This window comes from Mustela nivalis (assembly GCF_964662115.1).
Source record: "Mustela nivalis genome assembly, chromosome: 5".
Classification (NCBI taxonomy): domain Eukaryota; kingdom Metazoa; phylum Chordata; class Mammalia; order Carnivora; family Mustelidae; genus Mustela; species Mustela nivalis.
Window position 1 is genome coordinate 52,849,417 of NC_139024.1, and position 15,989 is coordinate 52,865,405.

At 38.0% G+C, this 15,989-nt stretch overlaps 1 protein-coding gene across 3 annotated transcripts in view; it reads right to left on the minus strand.

Annotated features, from left to right (window-relative positions):
- Window positions 1–3,772: 3,772 nt before the first annotated feature.
- The window catches only part of PCMT1 (protein-L-isoaspartate (D-aspartate) O-methyltransferase), a 45,175-nt gene continuing 32,958 nt past the window's right edge, over window positions 3,773–15,989 (minus strand). Inside the window, exons 7-9 of one of the 3 annotated variants that reach the window (XM_082730295.1) lie at window positions 12,002–12,171; window positions 6,091–6,234; window positions 3,773–4,576 (exon numbers count right to left, since the gene is read on the minus strand). In XM_082730295.1, the coding sequence (XP_082586421.1) occupies window positions 4,564–4,576; window positions 6,091–6,234; window positions 12,002–12,171 (327 nt within the window). In that variant the 3' untranslated portion in view covers window positions 3,773–4,563. Of the gene's footprint in view, window positions 4,577–6,090; window positions 6,235–11,954; window positions 12,172–15,989 lie in introns of all 3 variants that reach the window. The other 2 variants (XM_082730296.1, XM_082730297.1) reach the window with 2 other exon arrangements.

A 15,989-nucleotide genomic window follows, 5' to 3' on the forward strand; every position in this document is an offset into this window, starting at 1 on the left:
CCGGTAAAAAAAAAAATTCGCTCCCTGTGAGTGATCCTTTGGCAGGGGGTAGGGAGTGTTGCACAGTGATGTGTTTGGGGTGTGGGGATTCAAATATAAATGTCCTCAGCTGCCCTAGGCCTCTGGGTTGCTGCCCTCTCATATTTAAAATGTCTTCAGTGTTGGAATCACCTACCCTTTGAACAAAAAAGTATTCCTCTCGTGATGCCTATCCTATTAGGACACTCCAACTGAGTAAGAATGAGTTCTTCGGCTCCAGCAGCCCTCAGCTGTCATGTCAGGAAAGGAACAAGGGGAAAAGAGAAGAGAGGGATTCCCTGACTCCAGATAACATCTATGGGAACTAAAAGTCAGATGTTCTCTTCCACCAAGCAAGGGAGCACTCCGTAGAGTCCTGGCCCAGACCACACAGATACTAAGGTGAAGTAACACCTGTTACAGGGGAGGGGAGGGAAGTTAACACCTACTATTACAGCACTGGTAGATGGGTTAAAGATAAGGAAACTCTAGGACTTGCTTCATTTTTATATTACAGTACACAGATGCAAACTCCTCAGGCACGTGGCCTAGCCAGTTTTCTTCATGCAGGATTTTCTTACCGGCCATCTATTTCGGCCACCCTTTTAAACACATGGGGACGAAACAGAGTTATCTTCCTGAAAAATGGGAGGAGAAATCAAGAGAAATGAAACGAATTCTGATAAGACACTAATGTTTACTTGTGTAGTTCTCTAAAGAACTAAGTTGTAGGAGGAAGTGATGATTTATACCCTCTAAGAATTTTAGCACTTACCTAAGTTATTGGCCTTCTGAACCCCATTTAGAACATTTAAAAAATTACCCGTTTGCTATTTCATTTACATTAGTATTCAATGACCATTGTCATATGAGCTCTTTTCATGCCATACCAAGCTGCTAGAAAATTTGTTAACGTTGAGCTGAAAACCAGAAACACCTCCCTCTCTGAGGGAGGAGCTCTACTTCTTCGCTGACAATCTGATGCTAAGAATGGCTTCAAAAAATTCATGAGCAGGGGCGCCTGGGTGGCTCAGTGGGTTAAAGCCTCTGCTTTCAGCTCAGGTCATGATCCCAGGGTCCTGGGATCAAGCCCCGCATTGGGCTCTCTGCTCAGCGGGGATCCTACTTCCCCCTCTCTCTTTGCTTGCCTCTCTGCCTATTGGTGATTTCTGTCTGTCAAATAAATAAATAAAATCTTTTAAATTAAAAAAAAATCATGAGCATTATTATTACTAAAACATGTTGTCCTATGGAATTTTTGGGACGCCTGGGAGGCTCAGTCAGTTAAGCGTCTGCCCTCCGCTCAGGTCACAATTCCAGGGTCCTGGGATCGAGTCGGGCTTTGGGAATCCTTGCTCAGCGGGGAGTCTGATTCTTCTCCCTCCACTTGTCTCTTCCTCTGCCTGCTGCTCCTCCCTGGTTGTGCTCACTCTCTCTTTCTCTGACAAATAAATAAATAATTAAAAAAAATAAAATAAAAATGAAATTTTTTTTTTTTTTAATATTTTATTTATTTATTTGACAGAGGGAGATCACAAGTAGGCAGAGAGGCAGGCAGAGAGAGAGAGGAGGAAGCAGGCTCCCTGCTGAGCAGAGAGCCCGATGTGGGACTCGATCCCAGGACCCTGAGATCATGACCTGAGCCGAAGGCAGCGGCTTTACCCACTGAGCCACCCAGGCGCCCCTAAAAATGAAATTTTTAAGATGCTTTAGGATAGATACATTATAGTCAACTTAAAAAATGTAATCGAGGGGTGCCTGGGTGGCTCAGTTATGAAGCATCTGCCTTTAGCTCAGGTTATAATCCCAGGGTCCTGGGATTGAGCCCTGAGCCCCCATTTCAATCCCTGCTCAGCAGGAAGCCTGCTTCTACCTTCCCACTCCCTGCTGCTTGTGTTCTCTCTCTTGCTGTCTCTCTGCCAAGTAAATAAATAAAATCTTAAAGGAAAAAAAAGTGTAATTGACCTTTTTTGAGCAATGGTGGTTTTCAAAAATCAGGGCAATAGAATTTTAAGTATTTGCACAATGTTAATGTATTGTTTTCCTAAAATGTCATTTTTCCCCCCTTAAGTTACTGATTGGAAAATAGCTGAAACCCTCATTAGAAACTGGAATTCTTGGGGTGGCTGGGTGGCTCAGTTGGTTAAGTGTCTGCCTTCAGCTCAGGTCATGATCCCACAGTTCTGGGATTGAGCCTTCCATGGAGCCCCCTGCTTAGCGGGAAGCCTGCTTCTCCCTCTCCTACTCCCCCTGCTTGTGTTCCCGCTCTCTCTGTCTGTCAAATAAATAAACCAAATCTTAAAAAAAAAAAAGAAAAGAAAAGAAACTGGAATTCTTAATTTTATTCTTAAGCAGGAGGTAGATTTGCCCTTTAATAAAATCAAATCTGTAAAAACACCTTATTTCAATAGGATCTCATAAAACGGAACTTTAAGAAATATTTTCAGTGTCCTCTTTATACTGTGTGAAGGAATAATTTCTATGAAGAAAAAACAGCATGCTAAAATATTATAGAGATTGTGAATACTACAGATTAAAGAGATATTTCTTATCTCTGACCAGCACATCTATAAATACAGCTCCCTTAAAAAGAATGCTCTTTGACCTAGTTAAAATTCATTATTGCTGTCTCGGCCACTTATCGATGCTCCCTTCAAATCCATTCCTGTTTCTTCAACACTTAAAAATTTTAATTCACAAAAGCGAAGAACCCAACATTAATCGTGGCGTGGCATTTGTCTATAACCATCAGGTGGCACTTGGCCCTACTGTGTTTATAAACTGCCCCCTCGGCCGATCTGTAAACTCCTTCAGAATAAGCACTTTTTCTCACCCCAAGACCTAACATAAGGGATTTACAAATAATAAGATGTTGGCAATGGCTATGAAGAATATAGACTAGTAAATAAGTTTAAGAATCAATTTAAGACCCAAAGAAAACCTAACCTTTGAAACTACCTCAAGTGACACTGAGTCCTGCCCCCAAAGGGACCATGTCCTAGGTCCAGAAGCAGCACCAAGAGCAGCAGACTGAAGCCAGCAGGGAACTGAAACTCCCAAGTTTGAGCCGCCAACGGATGCTGGTTTCTTATGTCTGACATCTTGCCCAAGAAGAGACACCAGTGAAAAGATGTGTGCATAAAAAACATTTTTAAATAAATAAAGCTTAAGACTTTTAGAGGTGGCAGAGAGGTGCCTCACACTAAGGACTGACTTGGCAGAATCCTACCCATCTGCACAAAGGAGAGGGGCTGCTTTCCTGGGAGTACTAGTTCTACTAGATCTAGTTTATATTTTTCTCAAGTTCTAGAACTCCTAGAAAGCCTAAGATCCTTTAATAAAAGGTTTAAGACCACAATATTTAAACAAGATCCCAAAGTGCTACTGCCCTCGTAGAAACTCATTTTCCAGTCATTATATTAATAAATCTATTTATAGATGAGAAATGGGTTTTGGTACATGTATCCTTGACCCTGTTGTTCCCTGACACGAAGTCAGTTCATTCACTCACTCATTCAGCATTTGCTGTTCCTCTACAAGAGGGCAAGGCCTATGTCGGGCAGAGAAGAAAGATGTAATCCTTGCATAGTCACAGTCTACACACGCACAGCCGGATCGGTGTTACCAATCCAGGCCACTCCAATTTCATAAAACGGGGCATCAGAGACACAATTCTCTTTGTGAGCTCAGTGAGCATTCCATATCTGGTGGACACGTGGTTCTTTCTTCTGTATTCAAACACCACCCACGCCTCTTTTACTTTTAACTTTATTTGGCAAAGCAGCACTGCATAAACTGTTCAGTGACCGGGCCCCAGCTTATACAGCATGGTAAATTCATATACATTATCAGCAGCAAATTAGAAACAGAAAAAACGATACTGAGCTACAAGTCTCCTAAAATTGTAAAGAGGGAAAGGAAGAACTATGTTAGTTACGTCCAATCTGAACAGCTAAGTGTGTTAAAGGACATCACCTGCCATCTTCTCAAGTTTTAATATTTACAAATGCTTAGTTTTAAGGTAACAAAGCAGCTGATTGTATCTACAACATGCTACTCTATGACACCACATCAAAAGCTTTAAAAAGGAAGCTCATCTCTATTTTCTTAGTGGCAGCTAACAGACATCCAAAAACCAGGAATCTTAACTTGTGAACGGTGGTGTTATCTGATATGCACAAGAGCATTTTGATAAATTAATATTGAAACAGAATTAAGTGTCTAAGAAAAACCACTCCTCGAAATTAATTCACAAACTAAGTCTTCCATTTAGTGGAACCCCGTCTTTTAATATTTTAAAAGTAAAATGTGGGCGTGTTAAAGTAATAATACACAAATTTATACTCTGCATCGTTCTTTCACCAACTCGGCTTCTGTGCCTCTTTGAAGAACTAGAAACCCTACAAAACCACACATTTTCATGCTGAAAATAATAGTGTAACGAAGTCCAAAACAAGCTGTGATGCTGTTGGTTTTCAAAAAGCTCTGAGGACTGAGATGAGCAATCCACTGTAATATTATATACTGGTCAAGCTGATGGCGCTTTTACAGTTCATCCCTGGGGGTAAAAAGAGAAATATATAAGTAGGTGTTACGTACTATAAAATTTGGCTTTCTAATAATTTAGATACAATTAGTAAGTAAGTAAAAATACATCCATCCCCAAGCATTTAAAAAAAAAAAAAAGCAAACAGCCCCAAGTCAAAGCAAAAATGGAAGTCAGCCATCCAAACATCTCTCATGCTACTCCAGAATGAAATATGAGACCTGAAGGCCCTGGAGTCATTAGTTTTTGCTCTGAAGGTACCTTTCTTCCTCCAAGGCCAAAAATTCAAAGAAATTTTAACTTTTAGACCTAGGATCTTGCTAACAGTACTTATCATAAAATGGTGATGGGTATTTAGAATTGGAATCACTTTTTATAGTTACATTGACAAAACTGGACAAAAATGTGGTCTTTTGCTTTAGACTATCTGCTAACAAATGCTGAGTGGGTCATTCTCAACCCAAACTCTGGGAGAAAAAGCATCCTGTGTAGATGGCATCTGTCAGCTGATTTCAGAAGGCAGTTTCTCAGCTCTAAAGGAAACCACTCCCTCAGCTGGTGCCGCACTGTACCAGCCAGTGCCAGTGAGGGAAGGAAGGAAGGAAGGATGCAGCCGCAAGTGTATGGCGTGTAAATTATACCTCATTAAAGCTGTTAAAAGTAAAAAAATAAAGCTACCAAAAGAGCCAAAAAGCTTCATACTTCAGGATAAACTGAGTGACAAAAACACTGTTCAACACTCAAGAATTTTAGGGGTGAAGAAGTATGATGTTTGAAACTAAATCTCAAATGATTTCAAGGAAAAATATGACCTGTGTGTATATAGAAAGAGAAAGAGGGAGCAAGAAAGCGTATGTGGAAAAATGTTAACAACTGGCAACTCTGGATGAAGAGATTCAGGAAGTCTTCGTACTATTCTTACAATCTGTCTGTAATAAAAATTAAAAAGTTTTTTTAAAAGTTAAAATAAGTTTGAAGGGAAAGTAAATAAAGAACTAAGATTTTCCAGGTACGTGGTGAATTAAGGGACTGTAAGATAATATGCTTTCTAAAAACTGAATTTTGTAAATTGTGTGAAAAATTATTTTAAAGATTATGTCTCCCATAAGCTGCCACTGTCATGGAGTACTGGATTATCTGTATAATGACAAATTACCAGTTCTGGTTGCTCTTAATATATTCTTCTAAATAATTTAAGCACTATAATTCTCATAGAATAGATTTTACTTAAATTCATGCAAGCATTAAAATATTTAATCTACAAAGAGTTCATTTGCAAAGTGCTCTATTCATAAATTCATTTGTGCTTTTTAAAAATGTGAATTGAAGATACTGTTGTTTTTGTAAAATAATATACCATATTTGACTTGCCTATTGCAAGGCATTAAGGATATTATAAATAAATATCCTTACTGCCCAACAGCACAGTACAAACATTTCCAAATATCCTCTTCAATTAAAAAAATTTTTTTTTAAAAAGGAAAAGGATAGAAACTCTCAATAAACTGGGTAGAGAGGAAACGTACCTCAACATAATAAAGGCCATATATGATAAGCCCACAGCTAACATCATACTCAGTGGTGAAAAGCTGAAAGCTTTTCCTCTAAGATCAGGAACAAGACAAGGATGCCCACTCTCGCCACTTTTATTCAACATAGCACTGGAAATCCTAGCCAGAGCAATTAGGCAAGAAAAAGAAATAAAAGGCATCAAAATCGGAAAGAAAGAAGTAAAACTATCTCTTTTTGCAGACAACATGTTATATATAGAAAACCCTAAAAACCACAAAAAAATGTCAAAACTAATAAACTAATTCAATAAAGTTGCAGGAAACAAAATCAGTATACAGAATTCAGTTGTGTTTCTATACACCAATAATGAACTATCAGAAAGAGAAATTAAGAAAACAATCCCATTTATAATTGCATCAGAAAAGAATACAATGCCTAAAATAAATTTAAACAAGGTGAATGATCTGTACACTGAAAAGTATAAGACATTAATGGAAGACACAATGCTTTTGGATTGGAAGAATGAATACTTTTAAAATTCCCATACTACCCAAAGCAATCTACTGATTCAATGTAATCCACATCAAAATCCCAACAGCATTTTTCACAGAAACAGAACAACTCTAAAATTTGTATAGAACCATAAAAGGCCCCAAAGAGCCAAAGCAATCTCTAGAAAGAACAAAGCTGGAGGTATCACTCTTTCTGATTTCAAACTATATTATAAAACTCTAATAATCAAAAGAGTATGACAGTACTATAAAAAGAGATACATGGGTCAATGAAACAGAATAGAGGGCCCAGAAATAAACCCACACATATATAGTCAATTAATTACAGAGCCAAGAACATACAGTTGCGAAAAGATAGTGTCTTCAGTAAATGGTGCTGGGAAAACTAGAAAGCCACATGCAAAAGAATGAAACTGGATGGCCATCTAACACCACACACACAAAAAATCAACTCAAAATGGATTAAAGACTTGAATGTAAGACCTCAAACCATAAAAAAAATGTGGTAATTATCTTGTAGTATATACTTATATCAGATCACTATATTGTATGTGTAAAAGTAATATAATTCTATGTCAACTATATCTCAATAAAACTGGAGGAAAATCATATTGTAAGAAAGCTATCAGCGTGTGACAATGTTGATAACACTTAATAAAATGGAAAAAGGAGATTATAATATGATGGTACTATATGATCTCAAGATTAAAAAGATATATAAAGAACTATGGACAAAAGAGTAAAAAATATATCAAAATGTTAGTAGTGGTTATCTCTAGGTTCTGAGACTGTGGGTAATTTTTATTTCATCCTGTGTACTTCTAAAAATTTTTACATTACAAATGTATTATTTTGGTAGTCAGAAACAATATTATTAAAAACAAATAAAGAAAATGTACAGCACTTAAAAAAAAAGAAAGAAAAGGAAAAGAAATTAAGTCTATAGATCTAAATTTTAACATTTAGGGTGCCAAAGAAAACCAAAAATTTGACATTTCTTATAAATGTCACATCCCAATACTCCAAAATCCATATAACTTTCAAGTCATTTACTTTTCCACTTAATATTCCATATTTTACATAACTATCATTATCTGACTTACATGTGTAGATCACCGACAATAAAAAGTATTATGTCCTAAATTTCTAGAAAGTGTCATTATTATATATGTGCTAAACATATTCATTAGGTTAATAACTATATATTTTATTATATAATGTACAATTATATATAACTTATTAGGTTAATAACTCTAACCTACTAACATTAATATTATATATTCTTTATCAACAACAAACGGGAAGTTGCCACCAAGAAACAACAATCAAAATCCATGAATGGGTTCTACTTAATGGAATTTCTGAGATAATAAAGCAAATTATAGAAAGCATTATGAAAGACATAAAAAGAATTCCAAAAGCAACAACATGTATCCCTGTCTTTAAGATGCAAAATGTCAAAATGTTATAACATATGTAAAGAAATTAAAAAGGGACAATATAGAACTATATGACCACAGGAACAACTAGATACCCTAGGACCTACCCCGTCAATCTTAGAAATGCCCAACCAACTCATAACATGTTTTTCATGTGCATATGGCACTTTGAGATGACATTGATAACCAAAGCGCTTACAGAACGAGAATCCAGAAACATTACTCAGTTTCACAAACCAGAGATGGACTTATTCCATTGACTCTTGTGACCATTAAAAACAAAAAACTTACTAGATGATGAACAAAATATTGGTTTGTACATACACTTATGTAAAATAATACAAATTTTAAAAATATGAAGAGTTTACAAAACAACTAATACAACTACTACACATTCATTGTCATGAACAGAATACTACAGGTTCTAGGTCTATGGCTCATACATCTGATGTTGTCTCCCCTTTTATGACTCCACCAAAATTATGTGACATTTTTCGAAGTATACAGAAATAGAAGTCTACTTTTAGGCTTTGGTCTTTATTTGGCATGATAATTCGGCATGCCCACTGGGGCATATTCCCCCCCCCCCCCCATAGTTTCTATCACCCCTCCTCAGCAAAGATTAGATCTCACCCTCAGGGGGCATGGCAACTAGCTCTGAATTCCTCAGGAAGAGAAGGATGGAAGGCTGGTGAGAAGCAAGAGAAGGCCCAGAAGCAAGCATGGGATGCGCTATTAAATTAATCCTTAAGAAAATCTGAAAGAACAGAGATCACCTAACCTGGCAATAAAACAGACTAGGAGCTTTTGAGATTGTAATTCCCAGATGTAGGCTGGGCACTGAAAAAATGATGACTCTTTTCAACCCCATTCTATCCTTACTACCACTGATTTAATTCAGGCCACCACCATTTCACCCTTGCTTCAACCACATTTTGTTTCTAAAAGTCATTCTGCCCCCTTCCAATTTACTCTCTATACCACAGCCAAAGTCATCTTTCTGAAATATAATTCTGATTACTTCACTGTCTGGCTTCAACACAATTGCTCCCTTCTAAACACACTACACTCTAATTGCCTGTTTGTCTTCTGTAGATTTTTTTTTTGGGGGGGAGGGATCTCCCATGTGACTGTAAGTTCCACAAGAATGGTCAGTTTCAAATTCTCAGCTAAGTAACCATGGCCCTAGTACAGTCCCTGCTCTCAGTGAGCTCCAGGAAAATTGTTTCCTCCCCTTATAGCCTATCATGGTAGGTTCCTGGTCCCTGGGTATGTCAACGTCTTTTCCAGATTCCTGTAACCTTTCCCACATTTCTTTGAACAATCCTTCACTAAAATCGTTTCAAATCCAAGCTGAGCGTACCCTCTGTTCTGGACCCTGACTGACTGTCTAAGAATACAAAAAGAAATAGCATATTAATGGTCTCTTTAGATTTTAAGTAACTTGTTGCTTTACCCTTTGAAACACCCTATTTTCTAGTAATTTCTTTTAGTACCAAAGATACTTAATGTGGCAGTTGTTTTTTCCAGTTTTGTTTTCAGATTTTGTTCCACCTGTACATTCTTTAAACCTATATTCTTTAAATGTAGAAATTTACAATTAAGTAACTGATTAGCTTTGGGGATAGCTAGAAGGCTCAAATGGTAGAGCAAGCGACTCTTGATCTCAGGGTCATGAGTCCAAGCCCCACAGTGGGCACAGAGCTTACTTAAAACAAAACAAAAAAGACCCACTACATCTTTGGATGTAGGAAAATGTGTCTGAACCAACAGAAAATTTACAACAACTTGGAATTCCTCCTGGTACAACTAGAGAAAAGTTTCCAGTGATACATTGTGTAAAATTGATCAATCTTTTAAAAAGCTGAAAACCAAAAAGAAAAACAAGCATATATATTTAAATATTTGAATATTTGGTAAATGACTAAATATGTTTGGTAAATGACTTGTCCATAAATTTAAAAATTATTCTAAATTTAATACAAATAGTTTAGTTTTGTAAGGGGTGGATACAGGTGTTGTGGAAACCTAGAGCTTTATGACCTGGGAAGGGGGGGAACCTCTCCATGAAGGGAAAAGAAGGACTAAAAACAAGCCTGGCTGGGAAGGCCCCTTAGCATGTGAAGGTCCTGAGGCTTAAGTTTCATTAGCTTCATGCTAAATCCACGTCTGGTTATAAAAACAAAATACCATTGTAATTCCTTCATCATCAAACTACAGGGGAATGTTCAATACTAGTATTCACTGTATATAAAAAGAAAACTTTTTGGACACCTGGGTGTCTCAGCGGGTTAAAGCCTCTGCCTTCAGCTCGGGTCATGATCCCAGGGTCCTGGGATAGAGCCCTACATCAGGCTCTCTTCGGGGGAGCCTGCTTCCCCCTCGCCCCGCCTGCCTCTCTGCCTACTTGTGATCTTTGTCTGTAAAATAAATAAATAAAATCTTTTAAAAAAAAAAAAAAGAAAGAAAAGAAAACTTTTAAATGCTTAATGAAAATCTGAACTCTCACTTGATGTGAAATTTTGGTAAGTTCACTGTATATTTGCCTCTTTTACACAACAGCAACTATACAATTATATAACAACAAAACCATACTAGAAGCAAAGTCAAGGAAGGCTGTAATAGTTGCTAATAACTATATGATTTTAACTGACAGGATTCATGGCTTTTTAATTTTTTTTAAAGAAGCGGCTGTGTTCCAGGTTAGAATTCAAAGAAAATAGTTAAATCCACATTATGTGAAGAATAAAGCAATTCCTAGTCAGATATCTCAGAAATGGCCAATCAGAGTGAAAAGAAAAACTAAGTTAGATTATTATTTTTGCAATTAAACATTCACTCAAAGATATCTTTCCTCTTTCCAAAAAAACAAAATTAAGAAGTCTATGGAACTTCAAAATTATCATTTTACTTATTAAAAAAATAATTATCTTAAAATAAGTACCTCTGTCAAATAAAGATTCTAAAACAAGGAAACTTGTAAAGTCTTTCTTATTTTGACACTGAATTTTAAATAGTCTTAGCTAGTGCCATCCTTACTTATTGTTCTCACTCCTTCCCACTGAAGAAACAGGGAGGGGAAGGGAGGAGGAGGAGAGAGGAAGGAGAGAAACCTTGGCTTTCGACAAAATACTCTGATAATGCTGAGACATAAAACACAAGGAGGCATTACAACGAGCCATGCTGTGCTGACGATTATGCTGCATGCTGTTGGCCCTTTGGGTGGGTTTGTGAGACCTGGGCACTGTGCTGGCTTTGCACTCACAGAATCCACTCCCCTCCCCAGGAACTCAGAGTGGCTTCAGAATGGGCTGGCCAGTTTTATAGACTGGCGAGAAGTTTATTCCTTATAGCGCTCTGAAACAGGAGCTGAATGTAAAACAGGCACAGGTTGTTAGACAGGAATGTCAATGAACCTGATTGAAAGAGAGAAAGCAAAGCAAGCTGAGAGGAAGAATGTCCTCTCTGGGATTCTGACACCTTTGAAAACTGGGACAAGAGTATCTTTTCCCTTCTTTTTCTTTGTAACAATGGTTCAATAGGGTATGAACAAGGCAGGAAAGGATGGCCCCTTCTCTTCAGACCAAAGCCTTTGTTTCCATGACCACAGAGCAGCTACAAAAATGATTTGTGAATACAGAAACAGAATAGCTGATAATAAAATATCCTTAGAGAGTTCTGAACTGTGGCTAAATGCCTCTTTAAAAAAAAAAAAAAAAAGGAAAAAAAAACCCCACCTTTGTGCCAACCAAGTCTCACCCCCCTTTCCCAAAGATATGAGTTAAACCAAAAGAAGGGCAGACTCATGCAAAATTTTTCTAGATTTTTTAATGTAGTGAATTTCCGATGTTAAAATGGAATAGCATAAAGGTGACAACCAAAAAAAGCGCTCTTGTGGTCTAATGTCTTAGAATCCACACCCTTCACCTTGCATGTGTGGAAGAAGAAAGAGCAGAAGATAAAATCACTTCCACCTGGACCACTGCTTCTCTTTATCTGTTAAAGGCACGTATATCACTCCCATCAGGGGTTTCATTTTGACACTGCCGTCCTGTAGCTTGTCGTACTGCTCCAACATCTGGTTTCCACCTGCGGGACCAACTGGCAATATCAATCTCCCACCAGGCTTTAACTGGTCTATCAGCTGAAAAGAAGGGAAAGAAAAAGACATGCACACCAAGTTACAAATTTTATATTGAGAGTCATTTTGCATCATCACAAACAACTTCCAGTGTCCGGGAGCAGAAAGCAGAAATGCACTTCATTTAGTATATCCATACTTTGATTGTTAAATCTATTACTCAAATCACTACCTATCCATTTACCTATAGATATCCTCTACTAAACTACAAGTTCTCTGACAAGAGGTACTGTGATGTTATTCATCTTTGTGTGCCTGGTACCTACCATGGTACTTGGTACAACTGGAGGGCTCAGTATGAGCTAACCACATAATGTAGAGCTAGCCTCTTCGGAAGACCAAAGGCAAAGCAGAACATTTCAATGCCCATACCCCTGTTTTGAATCTTTGTGGTCTGGAGCGGAGAAGGGAGCAGGGGACTGCAAAAATCAGCAAGGAGTCCCTATCCTGTCACTGTAGAATTTAGGGCATCACTGACCAAAAAATAAGGGAACCTCAGTTTTATGATGAAGTTAAGAATACTGGCACCATGACAAAGGAAGGTGGAGCTGGAGTTCCTACAGCATCAGACTGAAGACAATGAAATGAAAAACCAAGACTACTCAGTGAAAGCCCTTCTGGTCTGAAAACTTCCAGGTCATATGTTAACATTTTAATATGGCCTTAGTAATGACTACTTATCAAACCCTGTAAGGGAGAAACTTTACTTTGGATGGGATTATCCCATAAAAGTGCGTCCTCAATGAAAATTTCAGTTGTCAGCAAGCCTATCTTATTTTCCCATTTTTATTTTTTCTCAAGTAATTCTTACAAGTATTCCTTGAGTTGTTTCTCTAAATGTCAAGGTTTACGATAAAATGAAGGAGACTTGCCCCCTAAATCCAGTCATTTTAAATATTTTAAATGCTTTTGGTTGGATCATCAGTATTTACTTTTTTGTAGTGATTATTTCTAAAGCATGCCTTTCATCTTTTTCATTAAAATATAATTGACATATAACGTTATGTTATATGGTTTAATAATATGTATATACCGCAAAATGATTACCACAAGTTTAATTAACAACCATCACCACAGATAGTTACAATTTTTACTTTGTGATGAAGAGAACTTTCAAGACCTACTCACTCAGCAACTGTCAAATACACAATACAGTGTTGTTACCTACAGTCACCATTCTGTAGTCTTTATGTTATTTCAAATTATACGCTAGGTGAGGCCTGAGCTCTTATTTCTCCTTTCTCCTTTCCTCAATCCAACCAATATCATAATTTTTTAAAACCACTTTCAATTATGACTGTAAACATAATTTGCAGCTGAGCCAAGAGGTATCCAATGTCTGTTTCCTTTCTTAGACAACAATTGTTTTTCCTGCACTTAGAAACTAAAGCTCTTTTGGGGTGCCTAACTGGCTCATTAGAAGAGCACAACTCTTGATCTTGGGGCTGTGAGTTTGAGCCCCACACTGGGTGCAGAGATTACTTTAAAAGAAAAATGAATAAACTTTAAAAAAAAATGCAGCTTTTTCTTTTTTCACTCAATTTTTTGGGTAACTTTTTCTAAATATTTGTACCCTCCAACAACGTCTCAATAAGATCCTCACAGTCAAACCTATCTAATTAGTGTTTTTTTCCCCTAAGAATTTATTTGTTTATTTATTTACTTACTTGACAGAAACAGAGAGAGAGAAAGAGTACACAAGCAGGGGGAGCAGTGAAGGAGGGAGGAGAAGCTCGATGCGGGGCCCCTAATTAGTGTTCTGTTGTTCTTTGGTAGCTTCAAGTGCCTTCCTCCTCCAGTTCCAAATCTGGGCTGGTTAATCCCCAGCCTCACTGCATAGCTCTCATCAGGAAAGGTCCCTTCTAACACTGGGGACTCTTCATCATCTCTCTCCTGAGCCAGCTGTTCAACTTGCCCAGATGCCAGGGCTTGCTCTTTCTGGTTTTCCCTACCATCTCTCTCCTCCCTCATTTTTAAAAAAGATTTTATTTATTTATTTGACAGAGAGGGACACAGCAAGAGAGGGAACACAAGCAGGGGGAGTGGGAAAGGGAGAAGTCGGCTTCTTGCCCCTGAGCAGGGAGGCCAATGTGGGGCTCAATCCCAGGATCCTGGGATCATGACCTGAGTCGAAGGCAAATGCCTAATGACTGAACCACCCAGGCGTCCCTATTCCCCCCTCATTTTTTGGCATTAAAACAATTCCTTTAGAAGTATTCTGAAACAGTGCATGGAGTATTTTATTTTATTTTTTTTAAGATTTTATTTATTTGAGGAAGAGAGAGCGAACATGAAAGGGGCGAGGGGCAGAGGGAGAAGCCGGCTCCCTGATGAGCAGAGGGTCTGATGTGGGACTTGATCCTGAGACTCCAGGATCATGACCTGAGCCGAAGGCAGTTGCTTAACCAACTGAGCCACCCAGGTGCCCTGCATAGAGTATTTTAAAAGAGAGAGACTGAGATTTGCAAATCTAAAACTATATTTTATGTATTTGACAATATGTGTGGGTACAGAATTCAAGGCTGGAAATAATTTTCAGCTGAAAATTGTGAGGGTTTGTTCCTCTGACTTGTTGATTCTAATGCTGCTGCAGTCTGATGCCTTTCTGATTACCAATCCTTAACAGACTATGATTTGTTGTAGAATCTTTTCTTTATCACTCTACAGTTTTATGGTGATATTATGGGTTTTTTTTTCCCTCTCCTTTTAGAAAAAATTCATCATACTGGATACTCAAACTATAGAATCATGGCCTTTGGTTCTTGGAAATTTTCTTACTTAGGGTTTAAGGTTTAGCACTAATTTTTCTCATAGAGAATTTCAAGCAGCAGCCCCTCTTATCAGATCCACACTTCATCTCTGACTTCCAAGATCCTCATGCCTCCGATTTCTAAGCTCTTTCCAAGTTGTGCGGAGCAAATTGCTTCTTCAATAACCCCCCTCTGCAGCCTCTTTGGCCCAACTTCCTCCACCCTCCCAATTCAGTTACTGCTCCACCCACTTCCATCTGCATACACAACAGGGTTCAGGAGTGCAGGTATAATCTCCAAGATAATGAAACATGGAGTTTCTGTTTCCTGCTTTTCTAGTTGTTTTGAGGTGATATATAAAAGGAAGCATAAACATCTTTATGTTATCCTAAAACTGAGAGGTCTTCCCTTCAGCCTGTCTCTATTTATTTATTTATTTTTAGCATGTCTCTCTTTAATCAGGTATTAAAGACCCCTACAATACTTCCAAGTGCTACTATAAACATTTAAATTCATACTGAGTTAGGGATGCCTGGGTGGCTCAGTCCGTTAGGCATCTGACTCTTGATTGCAGCTCAGGTCATGAGCTCAGGGTTGTGAGATCAAGCCCAGAGTTGAGCTCAGTGTTTAGCAGGTCAGTGGGGTCAGTGGGGCGTCTGCTTCTCTCCCTCTCCCTTTGCCCCACCTCCTGCACGCATACTCTTTTTCTCTCTAAAATAAATAAATAAATCTTTAAATTCGTATCGAGCTAAAGCCAGAAATGCCCTTCGAGATCATCTCAGGGACTTAACGGGGAAAATAAGCTCTGCAGTCAAGCCCCTTCATTTAAATACAGTTCTATTTCACGTATTAACTGTTCCTACTAAGCTGCATTAAAAGGAAAAAAAAGTTAAAAACCTACAGACCATGTGTCATATGTGAACATTCACTGAGCTATTCATTTATAACTTGTACATCTTTCTACAGCATATATGTTTTTAATTTTAAGTAAACTCTCCTTCACACCTGGGGCTCAAACTCATGACCCCAAGATCAAGATTTGCAAGCTTTACTGAGCCAGTCAGGCATTCC